At 38.4% G+C, this 22,151-nt stretch overlaps 1 protein-coding gene across 4 annotated transcripts in view; it reads right to left on the bottom strand.

Moving 5' to 3' along the window:
- Positions 1–4,343: 4,343 nt before the first annotated feature.
- prickle2b (prickle homolog 2b) overlaps positions 4,344–22,151 on the bottom strand; it is a 119,771-nt gene continuing 101,963 nt past the window's right edge. For all 4 annotated transcript variants that reach the window (XM_067431593.1, XM_067431595.1, XM_067431596.1 and 1 more), the window contains 6 exons: positions 17,588–17,701; positions 17,315–17,452; positions 15,030–15,233; positions 12,948–13,134; positions 8,818–9,678; positions 4,344–5,769 (listed from right to left, as the gene is read on the bottom strand). In XM_067431593.1, the coding sequence (XP_067287694.1) occupies positions 4,877–5,769; positions 8,818–9,678; positions 12,948–13,134; positions 15,030–15,233; positions 17,315–17,452; positions 17,588–17,701 (2,397 nt within the window). In that variant the 3' untranslated portion in view covers positions 4,344–4,876. The remainder of the gene's footprint in view (positions 5,770–8,817; positions 9,679–12,947; positions 13,135–15,029; positions 15,234–17,314; positions 17,453–17,587; positions 17,702–22,151) is intronic.

Genomic DNA, 22,151 nt, shown 5'->3' with positions numbered 1-22,151 from the left:
GGTATTATTGAATGGAAACAAATAGAGCAGAATGGATTTAAACTGAGTTATAGAGTGATGCAGGCAGGGCCTAAAACTAGCCAAACTAGGGGGTAAAAACTTAAATTTACGTTGTAGAGCATCATCAAGTTATGTTTACGACAGACTTTACTCATAAACTGAAAAATCCCATTATAAAACAAAACCCTATAGGAAAATCTTGAGGGAACTTCCCAGCAACACTCTTGTATTTATAGGTAATGTGTTGTATCATGGATCATTGTTTCTGATAATATATTCGCAGTATTTTAAATTAGCTACATGCATGATGGCTTCCTGCGCATGGATATGTGCTTGGGCATAACTGACTGACTGATCCTCAAGAGGTTTGATGTCATATTTTTGGCGTATGACTGGTGACATCCAGCTGGTGACATGAGAATCTCATCAATGCATAAAATCATGCAGACTGAAATTAAAGCTTCATATTCAGTCTACCTTAACATCTCCTGGATGAGCAATGAATCTGAAACGGGCTTTGAATTATAAGAGGGAGAAGTCGTAACAAAGAAAGCTAATGTATTTTTGTGTTTCTTATGTTTCCAAGAGCATGAAGAAACGTCTATTCAACATAGAATCAATGTATCTGGCTGCATCATTTCTAACATTGATGATCGGTCATATTTTTGAGGTATATTAAATCCACCACCAAGTTAGTCAGGTCACATATTTTTTTCTGCTAAATAGGCACTGGCAAAAATTGCTTTCACTTGATATGGTGGTAACCATAGCAACAGCAGGCAGCTCAAGCACTTTTCATTCTTTTTGGAACAGTGACTAAACATACTGTCATAAGGCATCACACTATTACAGATTTAGATATCACTTATCAGATCTTATAACAAACAATCAAACTGTGCATGTGTTTATTTAGTTATTTTTGACCTTGTAATGATTAATCCAAATGTCATAACTGTAACGTTAACTTCCGGTGAAATTACTGTATGAACGTATTTTATGTATACAATTTCTGTGAATCAGATTGCAAAGTTTTAGGTTCATATAAATAGGTCTTTCAGAATATGAAAATAGATTAATTTGGATTGATGGAAATATATTACACATATTAGCATGTACATACAACTGCCCCTTAAAAGTAGTAGCTAATTAGTATTAGCTTTTTTTGCTCAATCTTTAATTTTTCGGTTTAAAACTGGATGACTTAAAAAATGCCTTGAATAACAAGAGTGTTTAAAATTTAAAAACAATAGTTAGAATATAATCAAACATGCAATGGTTCATGGCTTTAACTTCAATGTTCTTCAGAGATAAATTATCTTCAAAATCTCTGGATGAAAGACAATAATATTTAAATAGTAATACCAGCAGTTGGCTCTCTCAAGTCAACAAATAATGACTGTGATGGCCAAAAAAAGGGCTTTTTACATCAGTTACCTCTGACATATATGCTCTAAAAGCATAAAGTTAACCACAAATTGCTAAACCGAAATTTAATTTCCACAATAGATGGACTAAAAATATTTTATATATTGTTTAATGGTTTTAAGTATAATGCCCGCTCTCATCTCTGGCCCTTAGATTAATTCAGTCATGGCCCACAGATTAATATTGGGTCATAAGAGGGATGGAATGTCAACTCTAAGAGACTCTTTCTGGTTTTATGAGGTGTTCCTTCAATAAACGACAGCAGAAACTCTTGGGCGATGTAAAATGACTCTTTTATAAATTATTTAAATGGTCAAGAGGGAAAAAAAAGTAATTACTTGTAAGGTACAACATGCCATTTATAATCTTATTAAATATTAAATTATAAAATGTCATTATTTCTGAAGGTCAGGGAAAAAGATAATAATATTAAGTAAAATAAACAAATAGCTCCAAACAGACCAAGTTATGAGCCTTGGCCACTTAACATGTGCTGAATGAACACAAACAGGAAAATGTATGCAAACACATGATCTCATTATCATCCAGGCAGCAATCAGGGATCCAATCAAACATTGATTGGAGTTGGAGGCCGATTGCAAATTATTTAAAATTGAAAGGGAAAACCAGACATGGGCCACTGCCCTTAACGGCAAAGACAGGTCTGACACTTTCCATTATGACTATAAGTTACGCCTGAGCTGTTTCACAATTTCATGGTTTTGCTTTGTCTGCAGTATCAGACCTCAGTGGACCTCTGGGAGCTATTTTTACCATTATATCATGCAGTCTGAGCCAATTTGCCTTGCTTTCAAAATTGCCACTGACATCCAGCAAAACTCTTTATAAAAAAACTATGTCATAAAAAAAACATCAAAAAGAAATGCATTTCATGTGCTGAATGGTTATAGATCGATATAGGGATCATTTACTCACCCATTGTTCGACAACTGTGTGACTTTCCTTTGAAGAAAAAAGAAGACATTTTTGAAACCGCTTCAAAAATGACAAAAAAATCATCACAATTTATAATACGTGTTAACGTGAGTCTAAAGTCACGATAAACAGAGCGACTGTGTTATGCCGCATGAATTAATCTTCAGAAAAACGATACTGTGAGTAATTCACGAATTAGGTTTTCGATTGGAATTATATGCTGCTAATGATCCAGTTGTTAAAGTCCCCCTGCTGTTGTCAATAATTCTTCAAGCTCTTCTTTCCGTTGAAAAAAATCGTCATGCTTTAAAATAGCTTGAATGTAACTATACCATTGTTTTAGTTTACGTGGATCCATAAATATGCAAATTATTTATCATCGCCTCTAGTCGAGATCCGCGCGCGCGCGGCCAACTTTTCTCAAGTTACTGTAAATGCTACATAATGTATCACTCTTTACAAAGTCAGGCACTAACAAAAAATTATATAATTAGCCTTTTGCTTGACTATGCTATATCAAACAGTTAATAATGGGTTGCTAATGTCACACAAGCATGTTCCCGTTACCATCTTCAAAAAAATCAGCATCTAGAAACGCTTTGAACGAACATCAGTGAAGGGCTCATAACATCGTAATGTAGCTAACCGCTTTATTGCTAAATCTAGGCCATTGCCATGTCAACAGGAAAATCTACCGAGATGATGGATTCTCTTGTCTTGAGGGACTGTCCCATGGACTGTCCTACTATTGTGCTTAGTAAAGTTCGCCCACACGTGTATGTGATTGGTTACAAGGTAATTTGTGACCAGCGATTTCAAACAGCATTTTGGAGACTTTGGTTCACTTGAGATTTAAGGGGAAAATACTCAGCAATTGCGTTGACTTATGAACTTGCACATGGTTTGTCTTAAAGCATATTAAAAAACACCACATAGACATTAAACGCATGATTTTCACCACAGGGGAACAGCTCACTTAAGGTTTAGATTATCAGTGAATAAGTAGACTTACAATTTCAGTCTGTTGCTCTCACAAAGTTTGTGAACCAGGTTAATTCTCAAATCAGACATCGCTGCTAATTAGCTTAAATTTCAGTCTGACTTTAGAAGACTGACGAACGAGACACGTAGGCTATATTAGAATGTTTGTGTGAGTTCAAAGTCTGGGAATAAAGCTCGACTTAGGATAGTAAGATAATTTATTGTGACATATCTGCCAGAACACCAAAACCTTGGCATTTATGTTATTAATTTCAAGGTTTAAAATACACCTTTTTATAATAGGAGCTATACTGTTGTTAGCCTATAAGGATTGCCAATTAATCATTCTCTGAGGTAAAGGAGAGGAAACATAAAGAGAGATAAGAGAGACTTAAGAGAAAAGAGAAAAAATACAGTCCATGCAGATGGTTATACCAGAGGAACACCATCTAAAATTTCTTTCACAACTCTTCTGACCACTACTAAGTATGAGGGCAAACATTCCTCAGACAGTAGTGCAAAGCATCTCATGTTTCTGGCCTGTCGGGGACATTAACTCTTTGCTCCATTTTTAAACAAGCTAAGACACATTTTTTTAGGCTTAAAGCACATGGGACTGCGGTCATGGTTTATGGATGAATATCTGAAAACCTCATATGTAGCTAGCAGCTTAGATAGCATCCTGAAACCGTATGTAACATGATAGTCTCCTATCGTATTGCTTAAGCAGCAGCATTACTGACAGAATGATGGTTTAGAAACCAAACACAGAGCAAAGCTTAAGCAAAGAGGTAGTTTGAAATTAATCCTTGAATTTTCATAAGCACGGTTATTAGCAATGAGGTGTACAAAGTAAGTGAGGCCAGCCATTTGGATCCTTCGTTGCTCTGTGGACTTTTGCATTAATACATTGAGCAGATGGTGAGCATGTTGGTGTCTAATCTAAGTCAGAGATCACAGAACGCTCTGATGATGAAGAACCAAAGGCTGTCAATCAAATCTCTCACAGAAATACTCTTTAATTTCCAATACAGGACAAAAATCAGCAAATTAATGTGCATGCCTTTACTATCTACTACATTTTGCTTAGTACATAAATGATTCTATTGATACAAAATATAAAAATATGTGGTACATCATTTACAGATAATTTACATTACATCCTTAACTTAGTAAATTTCTTCATTCAGTTGCCTATATACATTTTATTAAATGATATTTTCTGCCCAAAGCAAACACCATACAAAAAACATCACTGTGTCTGAATGGATTACATAACGAAAGATTGCACATCAGTTGTAACAAATGTGGCAACAGTGCTGCGGATTTAAGAAGTCCCTAAAAGGTGTAACATCTAGAATAATTTGTAAATATCAAATGGGAAAGCATGCATATGCATTTGAGCCATGAACAATTAAAAATTAAATTACTGCGTATTATTCACTGATAGCCTTACAACACTGAAAAGCCTTTTAAACTATATTGATGGGAAAAATCTTGTGCAAGATTGTGCTTGATGCAGCAGGTGTGACTTTTAGGAGATAATGCAGTTCTTGCTTTTCCTACGTTTGCGTGTATGCAACTGTCCTCGACTCCCAAACTGACCGGATGCGCCGAGTCCTGAAGAGTTGTATTTGCGTAGCAGCTCTTCGCTTGTCATGTACCTCAGTTGGACCGGTCTTGGAATTGGCTCACCCAGAAAATACCCTTCATCTTCTGATTCGGAAGATGAGGAACAGGTCGAGCACCAATCGTCATCGTAATCATACTGGTCCCATGAATAAGGGCCCTGGTGTCGGTGCAGCGCAGGATTTTGAAGCGTGAGGTCGGAGGTTGTCCGAGGGCAAGGTCTGAAAGGCTGCTGTCTCAGCCTGCCACTTCCACTGCCGTAGGCATCCCGTGACCCACGGGGTGGAGGGAACTGGTCATAATCCTCACGAACATGCATTTGAGATCGTTTCAGAGCAGGGCGGCGCTCGGCGGCGAGGTTAAGTGCATTTTCTGAACGGGATCGTCTGGAACGGCGAGAACGATGGTGGTGGTGTCGACGCCGTGGCTCTTCGTGGTCGATGCTTCGACGGCGGGTCCGTTCGCTCATGGGTGGTAGACGGGCATTGTTGGCGTTGCTAACCAAACTTGCGCGATCCTCCTCCTGATAGGCAAAACCAGGAGGTAAAGCGTTAATTCCAGGAGGTTCACGGGGGTATTGCACAGGGAATTTGACTTGCACTGGGGCTTCGAGCTCCAGGTAGGGCTGTGCGGAGTTCAGGCTGCGCAGAGATTCAGAGCTGTGGAACTGCATTGAGGAGTTGAGGGTACCCATGTTGCTCTTTTCAGACACGTTCATGCCAGAATCTTTGCTCAAGTCTGGCATGGAGAAGCGAGACAAGTGCTCCTGCCGTTTACTGCCGCCATCTGCAGAGGTGCCTGCAGACATGAAACATGCAAGACATGTAAGACAGCTGTAAAGATTTTCGTGCCTTATAAACTGAGATAATACACAAAAAAGTTGCCTGGCTATCACCAGACCAAGCTCAATTTAAAGGGTTAGTTCAACCAGTCAGTTCATAAAATTATTGTAGAACCACTGTAGTGAGATGGGCTTCGTAACGATGTCTTTAGTGCCTTTTATTGGTCTTGAGAGAGGAAATTACATTGTTGAAATCTGATGGCTCAGAAAGGCCTTCATTGACACCAAAAATATATTTATCTGTGTTCCGAAGATAAACGGAGGTCTTAAGGTACGTTCACACCGAACGCGAATAGAGCGCGTGTAGCGAATGATTTGCATGTTAAGTCAATGGAAAGGTGCGTTGACGCGCGCCTGGAGGGCCTGCGGTGCGATGGACGCGTTTCCGCCTCATTCGTGCATCCAGTTTGCGCAAATAACGCAAATTTGAAGCAAATTCGCGCCTACGCCAGAGTTGAAAAATGTGAATTTTGGCGTCAATTTGCGCCGCGTTAACCAACGAAGAGCCTGCTTGCTGCTGTCTCGTGGTAAAGTGACATGATGAGAAACCCTGCATATAATTTAAAAATACTGTTATTTTGTCACTAAATGTAATTTTAATGCTTTTCAGTTGATAATGTAATTGTTTAAAGCTAAAATATGTGGTTTACTTATAAAGACAGTGCCTATTTAAAAAGAATACTGCGTTTTTGGAGATAAGATCCAGGCGATCTCCGGGCGCTCAGCGCTCGTTAACCCCGACGAGAGCAGCCTTTCCTCGGCCAGTCCTTCTGGCGTTTGCCGCTGGCTAGGATGTCTCTGTAGAAGTTAAACATGACAAATAATTTGTCTTGTGTACATCTAATGGGCGATCTTTGGTCCATTTAATCTATTGTTGCCTACCAAATCATTTTGACTGAGGGCAAAGCAAAGTTTCATAACTTTATATTTTATTTAAATATACATGCAGTGAAGATAATAGGGATGGGACGATACACTTAAACTCACGATACGATGCACCTCGATATGCCAGGGTTACGATACGATACGTCACGATACGATATCAAATTTTATTTTTATTTTTTTCAAATCTGTGATTTTTTTTACCACCAAAGTAATGTACTTAAACGAAAGGTAGGATTTTTCTATTTTTTTGCAATTTGGTTCTATGTTGTTTAAAAAAAAAGAAGAATTTTTAGAAGTCCGCGACCACATCTTAAACAGGGGTGCCAATAATTGTGGAGGGCACTATAGGGATGTCAATCGATTAAAATATTGAATCGCAATTAACTGTATGATTGTCATGAGTTAACTCGATTTTAAATCGCACCTTTTTAGCAATTGTAAATGTATCTTAAATTAAGTTTAAATTAAGTTTTTAATACTCTAATCAACATAGGTATGGACAAATATGCATGCTTTATGGAAATGTACATTTATTATTAGTGAAACCATACTTATTCAATAATAATCAATACAGTATGAAGACTAGACACATCAAAGGTCATAGATATGTTTATCTAAGAAATTGTTCATGTCTCTTAAGCCTAAACTTAAAAATAATGAGTAAGTAGTGATTTCTCTCATTTTAAGAATATAAAGGGATTTTTTACACTGGCAGTTTAATTCAGAACAGGGCATAGTTCGTATGAAAAATTGTTAATGTGTACCAGTGAGCAAACCAGAACCACACCATACCTGGAGGAGGTCCATATTACACGAGGAGGAATATAGTGTGGCCCCTTTAAGAGATCCGCATTTCCTGTTGAACTAACTGCCGGTATTTTGCGCGTGCGCGCCGAACTGGGCCGCGATTCACGTGGACAGTGTGAAGAACACGGACTCGGGAGCGCGCTTGTTCAGGAAAGTAACCTGTGCATTCGTTTTAGCCGATTGTAATGTATTTCGTTCAATAAAACACGTGTACTGTAAGCGGGGTGATGGTGTTAATGATTTACCTCAGACATGAGCGAGAGTGAGATTCAGTGCATCGCGCTCAGACTGCAGAGAATGTGCTCAGTGAAAAAACGCCCTTTTCTTTCTGGAGTCTAATAAAAGTTAAACAGAAAATGGTAGTTTATGTAGGCAATAACTGCATTTTTGGTTTAGAATATTAATGCTAATGTCAACCCTTTTCTTTCCCTATTAATGTTTGCTGCTGCACCCCACCCTCATTCTACGCAAATCATGCAGCAGTGCCACCTATCTTTATTTCGCGATACATTTTTTTCGACCGCGATGCATTGCGTCACGTTTTGTATCGCGATATTTTGTCAAACGATATTTCGTCCCATCCCTAGAAGATAATCCAGGTAGTGCGTTGGCTGAACAACACATGTGGCTGTTAATGCTTATTGAAAATGAAAAGTGTCGTGTTTTAGGACATATTTCACCTGGAACGCCTTTAACGCGTGTCTATTTCACTTTAAATGCTCGATTTCTACGCCCGTCCAATTTGCTGCGGATGCGCAAATGAATTCAAAATGTTCACGCGTCAAACTAGACGTGGTAGACGGATTTTGACGCTCAATTCGTGTTTGGTGTGAACGCAGCGCAATTGGGTTTCGAACTTCAAAAAAAAGACAATGTTCATTTTTGGGTGAGCTAACCTTTAAAATTGAACATTGGTCTGGGGAGTCCGCTCTGTATATTCTACTGCACAAGAGGTTAGATAAACAAGCTTTATTCAAATGACTCTGTCTGTATGCAATTGGATAGTCCTTCAGCCAATCAGACCACAAGAGGCGTGATCAACAGGCAACGACCCATCCTTCTCTATCTGTGATCATGTTAAACCCACCAATAGCGCGGCAAAAAAAATAGTAGACTTATTTTAAATTGTAATAATTTTGTCCAATGTTAAATTTTTTACTGTTGATCTGTACTTTTGATCAAATAAATGCAGGCGAGCATGAGACTTCTTTCAAAAACATAAATCTTACCAACCATAAACTTTTGAACGGTACAGTAATAGTATAACATCATAAAATAATAAGTACAATAAAAATAATTCAATTATAAAATACCTGTAGCATTAGATAGAGCCAGTGACTCCATAGAACCATGTGGCGTCTGCTCCAGTGGCGTGAGCTGTTCGGTAAAACCAAGTGCACTGATTGGGTTCCTGCTTCGGCCCATCTGCGGTCCAACATCCTTCTCCTTCTCCCTCTGGAATACATGCAGGCTCACTGAGCGCTTATCCATGAAGCTGTTGTGTGGAACCTCTTTAAAGCTCGTCTGTGTTCGCAGTGCAGGTTGATAATAGTCCTCTGGTCCTAGTTGAAACCAGTTCTCATTCAAAGACTGTCCCTTGAGAGCAGATACAGGGGGTCTCTTGGAGCCCACGGGCTCTTTGGGCCTTGGATCTGCTGGGTGACCAGGGGACAGATTTGAGGAATAGGAAGTCCGGATGTTGCATTGACTGAGCAAATGAAGAGGGTTTGAAGAGAGTTCATTACGGCTCTCGTACCCATACATCTCAGCCTGCGTCTTCCAGGATGGAGATTCTCTGTTCAGGCTGGGCGTTTGACTGGACAGACTAAGCAAATCCATTTGCAGGGACAGTGGGTCAACATCAGCAGAGTAACGCCCGGCTGAACCTTTCCCTCCCTGGTTCCCATCTCCTCCACTACCACCATTATTGCTCTTGTTGGATTTGGAGCTGTTGCGCCGGGCCTCACGTGAACGGGCATTCTGGAATGCAGAATCGGAGGAATCTGAGCCGTTTTGGTCATCGCCGATGCTACATGTCCGAGAGCAGAAGATCTGACCCTGCTTGGGTAGAAAAGGACGACCGAGCAGGGACTTCTTGCAGCGAGCACAGCTAAAACAGGCCTCCGTGGCATGCCAATGCTGGCCATCATATGTCATCTGACCCTGGTCAATACCTGCACAATAAGAGGACATCCATTACACACAGGTCACAAGCACCTATGGCCAAAATTAAATATATGCAGTGCTCATAAACTATAGGTCAGTGACACACAAAATAGCCTGCATGCCTCGTTCTTAAAGGTACTCTTTGAATTTATGCTAGTTACATTTTTTAAAGGTGTTATGAACTGGCTTTAAAAAAAAATTGTTGTCTGAGGTCAACTAATGCAAGTGTGTGGTTTTTACATTCAAAAACATAACTAATAAGTAATAGACTATTTTCTACACTGGTTTTGAGGCTCTCTTCTGTATGTTGGGTTTTGATGGGCGTGCAGCACTGGAGACTTGGAAGTAAACGCCCACGGCTAGGATTGGATAAGATTTGCATATTTAATGAGCTCCAGCTCCCCTGTTAGTTTTGAAAGCGGCAACCGGAATGATTCTCTCGATCAAAGGGCTCATAAACGTCTTTATCAAACAAACACAATGATTTATTTCTCATCCACCCGCGATTGATTGGACTATTATTTTTGTATAACTTTGCCCGCCTGATGAATACAATCCATCAGGTGGATACAAGCGCAAACCGCACACACACACACACATCAAATAAATATTTCACTGTTTGAGACTCACCGTCCTGCGAACGGGCATATGTTTGGTAGCCCGTTTGGAAAACACATAGCCCCGGAACTACTATTACATATAAAAAAGACGTTTTACTCATAAGCGTGTCACACCATTCCTGTCGGATCCCATATAGAAGGCACAACATTGTGTTTTAATCTCAATATGTCTGCAAATTCAGTATTGAGCTGAGACTTGTTTACAAACGATTCCTCAGTGAAATAAAGTGAACACGTGTACATGTCTTCCCTACGTGAGCTGGAACTTCACTAAAAATAAATGAGGTATCACACATTCCTAATATTATGATCTGAAGAAAGCTTATGCAGCGACTGTGTTCTTCCACAACCAGGAAAAGCGCAATATCTCGCTTTCTTCTTCGGCATGTTTATTGCTGCTGGCTAACGTGAGCCGAACAGCTCCATGGGTCGGTGGGCGGAGCTACTGAATTACACGCGCTTGTTATTCTGGAGAGACGGTGTTTCGTCACTTGAGGACGTATAGATGCGGATACGATTGTTTTCTGGCCTGGTGTCTATAAAAGCTTTTCTTTGACTAACAATTAAGTTTTCAGCTCTGAAACTTACATGATATTCTTATATTACCATGACCTTTTATATATCAAAAGCTCAAGGTATAGTTGATTTCTAAATTCCTCATCCCTTTAAATAAAATGCAGTTTTTACAAACATCAAGACTTAATTTGTCAAGGCCATGTTTACACTTGGTGTTAAGATGAGTTTTGGTCGATCGGATCACAAGTGGACTCTAAATACAAATGTAATTAGAGTCAGAGGTTCCAGTTCCATGTCCAGAAAGGTAGTAAAAATATCATCAAAGTAGTCCATATGTGACATCAGTGGGTTCATTAGAATCTCTCTAAGCATCAAAAATACATTTTGGTCCAAAAATAACAAAAGCTACGACTTTATTCAGCATTTTCTTCTCTTCCGCGTTTGTGTTCAATCCTCAAATGAAGATTCAAACGGTTGTGAATCAGTGAATTGATCAATGATTCGGATCGCCAGTGTCACGTGATTTCAGAAGTTTGCCAGTTTGGCATGCAATCCAAATCATTGATTGATTCACTGATTCACAACCGTTTGAATCTTCATTTGAGGATTGAACAAACGCGGAAGAGAAGACAATGCTGAATAAAGTCGTAGTTTTTGTTATTTTTGGACCAAAATGTATTTTCGATGCTTCAAGAGATTCTAATTAACCCACTGCTGTCACATATGGACTACTTTGATGATGTTTTTATTCCCTTTCTGGACATGGACAGTAAAGTGTGCATACACTTGGATATGCTCTCGGACTAAATATAAAATATCTTAAACTGTGTTCCGAAGATGAACGGAGGTCTTACGGGTGAGGAACGACATTAGGGTGAGTCATTAATGACATAAACTTCATATTTGGGTGAACTAACCCTTCAATGCATTAACATTATGGGAAGCGCGCTAGCCAGACGGGATTTAAGCTTTGTTGGCTGAAGACCCAAATTTAGTTTGGAAAACGTACAAGCACAATGTTCTCTCACCATTCCCAATTTTTAAACCCCTCGCAAAGCCTTCGGTGGGTCTTGCGGCTGCTAGAGCAGAAATGAAAGCCGCTGCTGTCCGTAAGTTTTCAATCGTCTCCTTTCGCGTAAATATGTAAATTGCGTGAGCTCATTTCATCCATTAGATCGAAGATCTGAAAAAGCCTGCTCAGAGACCCTCCTCTAGAAGCAATTGGGACAGAAGTGGTCAAAAGTGGACAGAAGAGATGGATTAAAACACCAGGTCACACCCTCTTGTCAACTTGTGATCTGATGGACCAAAACTTGAAACTAGGTGTAAACAATGTTTTTTAAAGCATCAAACTTAAACTAACTTTGTTTCATCTTAAAATATCAGATAATTTGATCTTTTTGAGACTTTTTGACCGTGACACAGACTCTTAATGTGTAGTGAAGCACTTTAAAAAAAAAAATCTAATAATAGAAATTTTATTTTAATACAGAAATTTAAACCAACCTAGAAGAGGTTTATTCAAATTACCGTATATATGATTTGCTTTTTTAGTGTATTTAAATATAAACAATAGGTAGGACAAAATAAAATTAGCAACATGTGATATTGCAGCCAATGCACAAGAGAGTAATCCTTTAGACATGACATAAGAGCGCTACTTCAAGTAAACAAATGCAGAACAAAGATGTCTTTGAAGGATCGCATCTTTCTCGTGAGGTGTAGACGTGTTTGGAGAAAGCTGATTATACATGTATATGTGCCACATATCAGAGAAATACTTTCGATTATAAATCACAGCTCTAAAGTGGCCACGCTCTAATGGACAACATCTGTTTTGAAAACCCGCACTGATGCTTCCTGTTTATAATCAGTTTCATGAAATTACTTTCTGAGGTCCTGTGTGGAAAGTAATTCCGGATTGCATTTCTACAAAACAAGCTGCCAAAACATTGAACGTGAATGCCAGACTAAACTATCAGCTTGCAAGCTTTTTATGTTTAATATCTTAATGATAGACAAAAAGCAGGTCAGTCGTCTCTTGGCATTTGCTACGGTGCAATTTCTGCCAGAGCTAAGCGGACTGGCCTCGCATGGACGCTGAAGGGATTCCAGGTCGGCACTGATAGATGGGCTCTTACCGATGTGTTCCCCGCAGGAGTCGCAGTACTCTGCGTACAGGGACTCAAAGCAGGTGCAGCAGTACGGCCGGCCCTCTTTCATGATGTACCGCTGGCCGCCCAGAACCGTCTCGCACTCGAAACAGCAAAAGTGCTTCATGTGCCAGTGCCTGCCCTCAGCCTCTGTGCACTCATCTGAAAAAATGATCTAAGAGACAGAAGCAGAGAAAAGAATGAGAACATTTTGTTGCAGTGGAAGTGACAGGACTGAAGCTAAAAGCTCTACTGAGGCCAAAGATTGAGCTGCTGCACAGCAGTAACTCCATTATCACTATAGAGATGAAGTTCTGTAACCATGGTAATCATGCAATGTATTCAGCTGTCTTTACATAAAATGGGAACAAGAACAACAAGGCTAATTCAGTTTAATCTTTAACTGCGCAATGAGAGACACCTCAATTTTTATAGCATTTTACAAGATTGTAGGCATTCATTTTTCTAGTGCACTTGCACATTTACAAAAAAAAGTTGCAGTCACATTAGTGAAACTGCTACGAAAAAAGGTCCATTGTCTCTTGTCAATAACGTAGAGATGTATGAAACTGCTGACAAAAAAAGTCATTTTCAAACCCAGCAGCTTACTGTTGGTCAATGCAGCAAATTCATGCAATCTTGAAAATTGTTATTTTTTTTAATTTACCTTACGCAAAACTGATCGCACAGACTCCTATTGGTATGACTGGATTTTTGCAAACAATGGTATATATGTGACCGTACCTAAATGCAGTCATCTCAATAGGAATCCATGCGATCAGGAATTTCGCATAAGGGACACATACAGTCAAAAAAGATTCCCCATTAGGATTTCATATCAGAATTACTTGCAACAAAATTGCCACGTTGACCAATATCAAGCTGCTTGTTTGGAAATGACCTCTGAGTAAGCAGTGCTTCATGTATCGCTACTAGGAATGCATGATATGAAAAATCGATACCGATAACATAATTACGTTTTTCTCTCACGTGCAACCAATAGGGCTATAGGAAGCGCTGAGTCGGGTTAGTAGGCTAAAATAACCTCACGTGCGGTGCAACCTATATAAAAATTTAGCACGGAATAAACATTTTACAATTTTCCAACAGTCTCAATGGTGGTTACTGATTAGGCTACAGTAATTCTGACTGAGATTGCTTTGTCGCCTTTCAGGCTGTTGTTGTAAATGGTGATATGTTTGCATGTTTCTTTAAAAAAATCAAAGACATCTGTCCACTGGAATGCTATAGCTTTTATTTGCTATTAATTTAAAACGGTTTATTTAAAGCATTATTTTTCAAAAAGACGGATTTAGAAATACAGGCCTGCCCCTAATAAAAGCCTGCTTCAAATAAAAGCCGGTTCCCTTCTACAGTTCAGGTAAATGAAGGCCCCGGTCTTTATTTGAGGAAATACGGTACATAAATAAAATGCAGTGATTAAAACTTGACGCCTCCCCAGCTAGATCTTTATGGGATCTAGTTATCGGATATCTTTTATTTATCAAAAAATATGCAATTTTCACCCATAAACTCCGATAATTTATCTGTCTGATAAATATTGTGAATCCCTAATCGTTACTCTATTAAAAATTGACCTGTGAAATGTTTTTCTGTGACAGCGTCTTAAGATGAAGAAATGTCCTCAATGTTAATACTGCCCCTGGGTTTCACAGACAAGGCTTAAGCCTAGCCCCAGTCTCAGACTAAAATGCACGTTTGAGCTGTTTTAACTGAAAGCAACTTGCCCTAGCATATCTTAAAATGTCAGTGCCTTTGTTTTGTCTCAACTTTTTTTCCAAGGCAAGTTTATAAAATCTACTTAGATGTTCTAATTAAACTAAGGCCTAATTCTGGTTTAATCTAAGCCCTGTCTGTGAAATCAGGACTAGGACATTCATAGCCTTATTTCCTTTAAAAACACTTTGATAAAAGGAGTGATTGAAAATGTTTAGCTTTTTTTTTTTAAGGACTACATCCAAATATCTCTAGTGTTATATTATGTAGCAATGGATTAGCACATATAAGATAATGTTAATGTCTTGTAATAGAAGGGCGAGAGTATCTAACCTCATCACAGGCCGAACAACGAGGTTTGAGTCTCTCAGCATGGTGGCGGCCACAGAAGATCTTCCCGTCCTGGTAGAAGTAGATAAGATCCACCAGTAGCTCGTCACACATGCTGCACACAAAGCATTGTGGGTGCCAGCACACTCCGTGGCCCGCCCGTGATGCAAAGACGGCAATGTCACCTCCGTTTATCTGTCCCCCACACTGAAAATGATAGAGAGTTAAAGGGTTAAAAAGAGTCCTTTTGACATTTATTATAGGTCATTTAGCAGCAGGGTACAAGATTAAATCAATAACCATTATCTTGAGACTCAAATACTATAAGTAACCTGCAGATGTGTTTATAGATTGTCCAACTGATTAGATAAAAACTCAAATGTGTTTTAATATACAAGTTTGAAAAAAAGTTAAAAAAGGAAAATAACTGTAATGCAAAATAATACATCCTGAAACCCATGTATTTCTGCATTAGGCTGTTTTTTTCTATTTAAACTTCCACTATGATCAGACAACCCTAACAAATCAAAACATTATATTTAATGTTTTTGAAAGTCATGCTCACAAATGCTGAATTTATTTGCTCAAACATATAATAATAAATGTGATACTGTAATATATTGTTACAATTTAAATATTTTAGAAGGCAATTTATTCCTGTGATGGCAAAGCTGAATTGTCAGCATTATTACTCCAGTCTTCAGTGTTATATGATCCTTCAGAAATCATTTTAATAGGGTGATTTGGTAGCCTGACAAGCCCGACCCACATCAAGATGTTTGGTCTGGAAACTCACCATTGACTGGGCTCAATCTGAGGGGCGGGATAAACGGTTGTCTTTCAAACTCCCTCTGCACGCGATAAGATACGGTACACAACCAACCAGATCAACGAAGGTGAAGCAGAGCTTGTTGATAGATTAAACATTCACTGTATCCGGTCGGCAAAACTCCAAACACATCTTCCCTTTTTAAGAATGACTTCAGTGCCGTTCTTTGTTCTTTTCTCAGAGAAAAACTTAACTCCAAGTCTTCCAGAGTCTCGGTCAAAGCTGATAAGAAAGACCGCCGTTAGCCAGTTTCTGTGTTTACTAGAACCATGCAAACGTAACTCGGCCATCGTCATTATGGCCCCGCCCACCGACTCTATACACGATGTGATTGGCCCGGCAAGAGTTAGGGGAATACAGCTCAGAAGGGTATTGAGAGTTGCTAGACGACACTCGCGGGCAGATTAGATTTGCTGCCGCTAGGGTGCATCTAGATTTCTAGACTAGTGATTTGGTGCTTAATTTTTTTATTTATGTAAGTTGAGCTGTTTAATATTTTTTAGAAGCCATGATGGATTTTTTTCAGGATTCCTTGATTAATAAAAAGTTTAAAAGAACAGCCTTTATTTGAAATAGAAATAATTTGTAGCATTATAATAGCTTTACAGTTACTTTTGATCAATTGAATGCATCCTTGCTGAAGTAAAGTATTAAGTATTAATTTCTTTACCAACTCCAAACTTGTAGATAGAAGTGTATGTATTTTTTGCACATCCGCAGACAAAGGAAAGAAAGAAAGAAAGAAAGAAAGAAAGAAAGAAAGAAAGAAAGAAAGAAAGAAAGAAAGAAAGAAAGAAAGACAGAAAGACAGAAAGAAAGACAGAAAGACAGAAAGAAAGAAAGAAAGACAAGTGGCCACCATATTATATCTGGCATATATAAAGGAATAGCTGACATTAGCTGGTTCCTTCATTAAAGGTCTCGTTCAGCATGTCACAATATCTTGCATTATACAGAGTCAGCAAATGTTTAATGGGATAGACAGATGCATGCATGTACCCACAAACACACACTTGCGCCTCAGTTACCTTCGAGACCAATATTTATTGGATAAACGGCATCTTTTCAACAACAGAAGGGGCTTAACGGGGGCTTATATCTTTAAGAGTCACAGTAGAGGATACATTTTTAAAAATGCACAAAATGGCAAACTGTAAGTGTGACATCTGTTTCTAAGAGCTAACAGAAGGGGAGGGAAACAAGCCAGGTGGTCACAGACATGCATATCCAGCTTAAACTCAGCTCTAATTCACTTACTGGCACTTACATGACATCCCAGGTGGACTAACACACAAAACCCATAGAGGAAGCCTTGAAACCGACAATGAAAATAATCGGCTTAGAACTAAACTACCAGTTTCAATGAACCACAGAAGCTGATCTCTTCCTGCGGCCACAACACCCTCCACCCCAAACCACGGTTCATTCAAATACCACACACAAATGAACACTTGCACACCTGTTCACAGATAGCTCCAGTCATGGTCACCGGGAAAGGCCTGACGTTACCGCGGCCCAGGTTCTCCCTTTTCCTCTGGTTGCTGAAGAGCTTCAGCTCTCGTTTTTCCTCATCATCCAGACCATTACAGTATCGCACCTGCACAACAAGAGCTCAGATCAGTGGTGCCACATAAACATGGACAGACAGACACGTGTGTAAATGATGGCATGAACAAACATGCATGTGTTCTGAGAGGTGACCTTTTCATGTAAGAGCCCAAGCTGATCTTACCTCATTGTCATGTGGGGGAAGCTGATGCAGAAGCTGCTTGATGCGATGCTTCTCCCCAGGACTGTTCACGTATGGTACTTTATCCTCCGGCAAAGAGCTGTAATACTGATGGACCTGGAATGACAATAGACAACAATAGAAGCTTGAATTATTAAATTCATGCTAGTAAAATAAATAAATAAATAAATAAATAAATAAATAAATAAATAAATAAATAAATAAAAAAGTATTATAATGTTGTTTAAACAGATAAAGCCTATTTTGCAGGCTAATTTAAGTCTTTTTTTATGTGTATAGTGGTTTATAGTCAGAAAAGGGATCATTTCAATATGATACTGATACATAATAATAACAACAATAAATATGAATAATAATGAATGCATTTTATTTTACAGTACGTGCACTTACGTGTACTTACAGTGTACTTGCTAAAGAAAGTACTGGTTAATATTAGGCAACTACATGGGTTAAGGTTAGGTTTAGGTTCAAGGTTAGTATCTAGTTTTTTATTTTAATTTCTATAATAAGTATGTACTTAGTATGTACATGGGGAACAGGACTGTAAATTAAAGTGCTATAATAATAATAATAATAATAATAATAATAATAATAATAATAATAATAATAATTAAGAAGTAAAGCATCAGCAGGGTTTTTACAGTTTGTTACTTGCAAGTCACAAACAACTAATACATTGATGATGATAATAATAATAATAATAATAATAATAATAATAATAATAATAATAATAAACATTTTATGATTATTCTTAAAAATAAATACATAAATATTACAAAACATAAATAATAAAATCACCAGAAGGTTCAAGGGCAACCAAGTCTTGTTTTCATATGGTTTGTTAAATCAAACAATTGGATTTTGGCACTTGGGTGACAAACAGGGGGGTGGAATTTCTATATCCCTGTTGGTGTTAACCCCTTCCCCCCATTTTGCCCAAGGTCCTCGCCTTTCACACACACAGCTATAACAGTCAGAGTGATTTATGGATGAGCAATGCATGAGTTAATGGAATCGGCCCCTTCTATCCCCTCTGACGTGCTTCAATGGAGGACCCTTTATCTCAAGATGATAAGAATTCAAGTCCAGATCTCTTCCCACCTTAATTAACCATATAAGCTTTACATTTTTGGACGAAAATGGACAGCATAGTTGTCTAATCAGCATAATGAAATTTAAGTGTAATTACATCACACATTTAATTTTCTAATTGCCAAAGAGTGAGAACATGAGTCTACATTACACTATAATATAATTGTCTGTCGACTCGTGGCTGAAGTACTTTTTGGAACGCAAACAGGCCAGTGAAGAATCCAGACTTAGCAGGAGCCATAATAAGGTTCTGCATCCTCAGACCACCCGTCCAAACCTATTACACAGATCTGATGGCCTAATGGTTTAATCTGATATATAGCAGGGGCCATCTGCCTCCGTTGCCATTCCATATAAACAGCAAAGAATACGAAACAGTGCTGAATAACAACTGAGAAACTGTAATGAAATAAAGCCTTATAAGCAAGCAGCATTTTCACCATGTCTGAACATACAGGAGCTGCAAAAACATTAACAAAATACTATTCAAAATGCTGTTTGTTAAATGAAATAAAGCTACAGTAAAATAAATTAGATAAAAACAAATTAGTAAACGTACATGAAAAATCTTTCTAGTGCTAATTTCTCTCTAGTGCAAAAACAAGAATACAAAAAAAGTTATATAGAAATGTTTAACAAAAATGAGAGCACAAAAAATCAAAACATTAATTCAAAACATTAAATATAAACTTAGTGTACTGTACAAATATACCAAAACATCAGTTTTTCATAAAAATATTAGACATTTCACAATCCTGCATACTAACTGATACAAAAGCAAATAATTGTATTAAATACTAATCATACTTTGAATTAAAATAAACAGATTTCAATTCCATTTGGTGTCACCAGGGGTGCAACATTTTTAGCGGCATCTTGTGAATTGCAACCGCCCACCGCTCACCCCTCCCTTTCGAAGCACTTAAAGAAGCTACGGTGGCCAACACAGGACAAAGATGTCGTGGTCTGAGACAGCGGAGAGTTTGTCTGATTAGGGCTACTGTAGAAACATGACAGCGCAAAATGTAGACAGAAATGGCTCAATCTAAGGTAATAAAAACATGACAGTTCATTATATAAGGTCTTTATACACCACTGAAAACATAGTTCTGTCAATAGATCCTCACAAATATTACACACTGCATCTTTAAAGAACAACATGAATGTCCTAAAATGCTACATTGTGTTTTTTACAAAGCAGTGTGAATGAGTGATATGTAAAGACACAAATGAAATGCAATTTATCTCAGGGTCCCATCAAAATATGTTTTACCATCGCCAAGAAACATTTGAAATACGGTCCGAATCAAAATCATCCGCTTCTTTTGTAATGCGTGGGATTTGTTTTCAGAGCCCCATCCATGTCCGGTGTTTAAATACCTCCCTGTAATAAGGAGCTGTCTCTTTAAACGAGCTGATTGCTCTTCTGTTGCTTGTGTTGGCCAGTACAGTGTCAGCAAGGGGTTTCTGAAGGACTCGTGCAGAGGTTCTTTTGGGAGAGCTGAAATATTTCACGAAACACCAACTGTGGTATGGTCCTGGTAAATTACAGTGGAGACATCCAACAATAACACACTTCCTGGGCCAGCAAAATAACTGTTGTGACACAGCAATCAGAAGGACATGGACCCAGAGCCCAAAGCACTCACACAGAGGAACAGCTTGTGGAAATAACTATAATCAGCAGGAAGGGATCTGGCAACCCGCCCTGGTGTCAAGGGATCTGGCAACTGCATTTTGCGCCAGACAGAGAAAAAAAATGCAAATGCTCTTGATTTGAGGGCAAACTACCCAGAGCCCAAACAGCTGTTTTCCATTGAATAGAGCCAATGCCGCAGAGAAAGGAGACATTGCATATACACTGGATGACACAGTAAATATGCAAAATAATTTGTAGATGAAAAAAAATAATTAAAAAACAAGAGTCATTCATCTTAGAATTCAAGCTACACTGGTAGTGCAGTATGTTTCTGATTCCCTAAAAAAAAGGTTAGGTACAATGTACTTATTGTGTTCATGCTGAACTGCAAAACACTTTTGCTGCTCCTGAGGTTCAACATGGGTAAGTTAGGGACAGGTTTGGTGGTATGGTTAGGTTTAAGGGCTAATAAGCGTAATTATAGATGTAATTAAAGAAATTAAATAGGATGAAAAAACTAAAACTTAAGTACACAAGTGCACTGTATCATTGTATTATTCAAATGTTAGTGCATAGTTGTTAAAGACACCTGATGTAAAAAATAAATGAGCCAACTGATTGTAAATCAGGCTACACTGTTTATGTAGTGCATGTTCCTGATTCACTAAAACAAACCATTTCATAAGAGTCATTAGTATTCAACATGTATTGTGCCAAGTGGAGCTGCTTAGCTGACTCAAAATGATAGGTCATTACATTTCTAAAATGGCTAATTGGATTACTCAACTAATTCACTCATGTAAGCATTTGCACGTGCGTGTGTCAAGAGAGAGATTTTAGAAACAAACAAGGCCGTCTTCACTGCAAAAAAATACTCGGCAAGGTGTTAAAACTTTCAAATGAATCTCCGGCACAAAAGTAAGGGCCGGATTTAAAAGTTTGCCCATGAAGCTAACATAATCAGTTGCTAAATACCTCAGCAACAGCAAATCATGCTTTTATGTCCTTAAACAGATTTCTTGTTCTAAACCAGATCCCAAATGTTCTGAAATGCACAGCAGGAATCTGCCATCTTATCTTATTATGGATGTGGATGGCCTAAATTTCCACTCTATGTCTAAGCAAAGCTAATTTGTCATGGCCTGAGGTAATCACTGTCTCTGGGTGAAACTGCAGACACCAGCTTTCAAAGCACAGAGAGGGAAGCATAATTAATAGCTTGCTAATAACATGCATGGACACTGAGTTCTTGTATCCCAGCAACTTCCTCCCATCCATCTGCCTGAATGCTAAAAAACTGCTGGTATTGACTTAAACCAGAGCCACTACAAACCCAGGGCACTTGGAATACAGCCTAGTGAATCATTTATATAATCTATAGGAGATTACTCTACTATATACACTGGCTACCATCATTTTATCAAGCATTTATGATCAAGAGATGACAAAAAGGCTTCATATCAGTCTAACTCGACCATCAATTTCATTATCTTTCCTAGATAGGATCGTTTAGGTTGGCAAATGTGAATTAATAAACTAGAGCCGATCAGATTCACATCATGTGACCTCCAGACACACAATATGGTGGACAGCCATTGCAGATGGTGGAGGTGCTTTATTGCTTATTGACCCGTTTTGCTGTTGCGTTAACAAGACTTTCTTCAGTTCATCATGAAAATGAAACTCACATCTATAAATGATTTCACTGGCCCATAAAAAGCTCTACACACACCAGTGCCTTATAAACCTCACACACCAACCTTCTGAAGCAGAGCATTGCTATAGTTACAAAAATTAGTGCAGCAAAAATAAGAG

This window comes from Pseudorasbora parva, chromosome 22 (genome assembly GCF_024679245.1).
Source record: "Pseudorasbora parva isolate DD20220531a chromosome 22, ASM2467924v1, whole genome shotgun sequence".
NCBI lineage: Eukaryota > Metazoa > Chordata > Actinopteri > Cypriniformes > Gobionidae > Pseudorasbora > Pseudorasbora parva.
The sequence above is the reverse complement of the archived record's forward strand: the minus strand, read 5'-3'. Positions and strand labels throughout refer to the sequence as shown.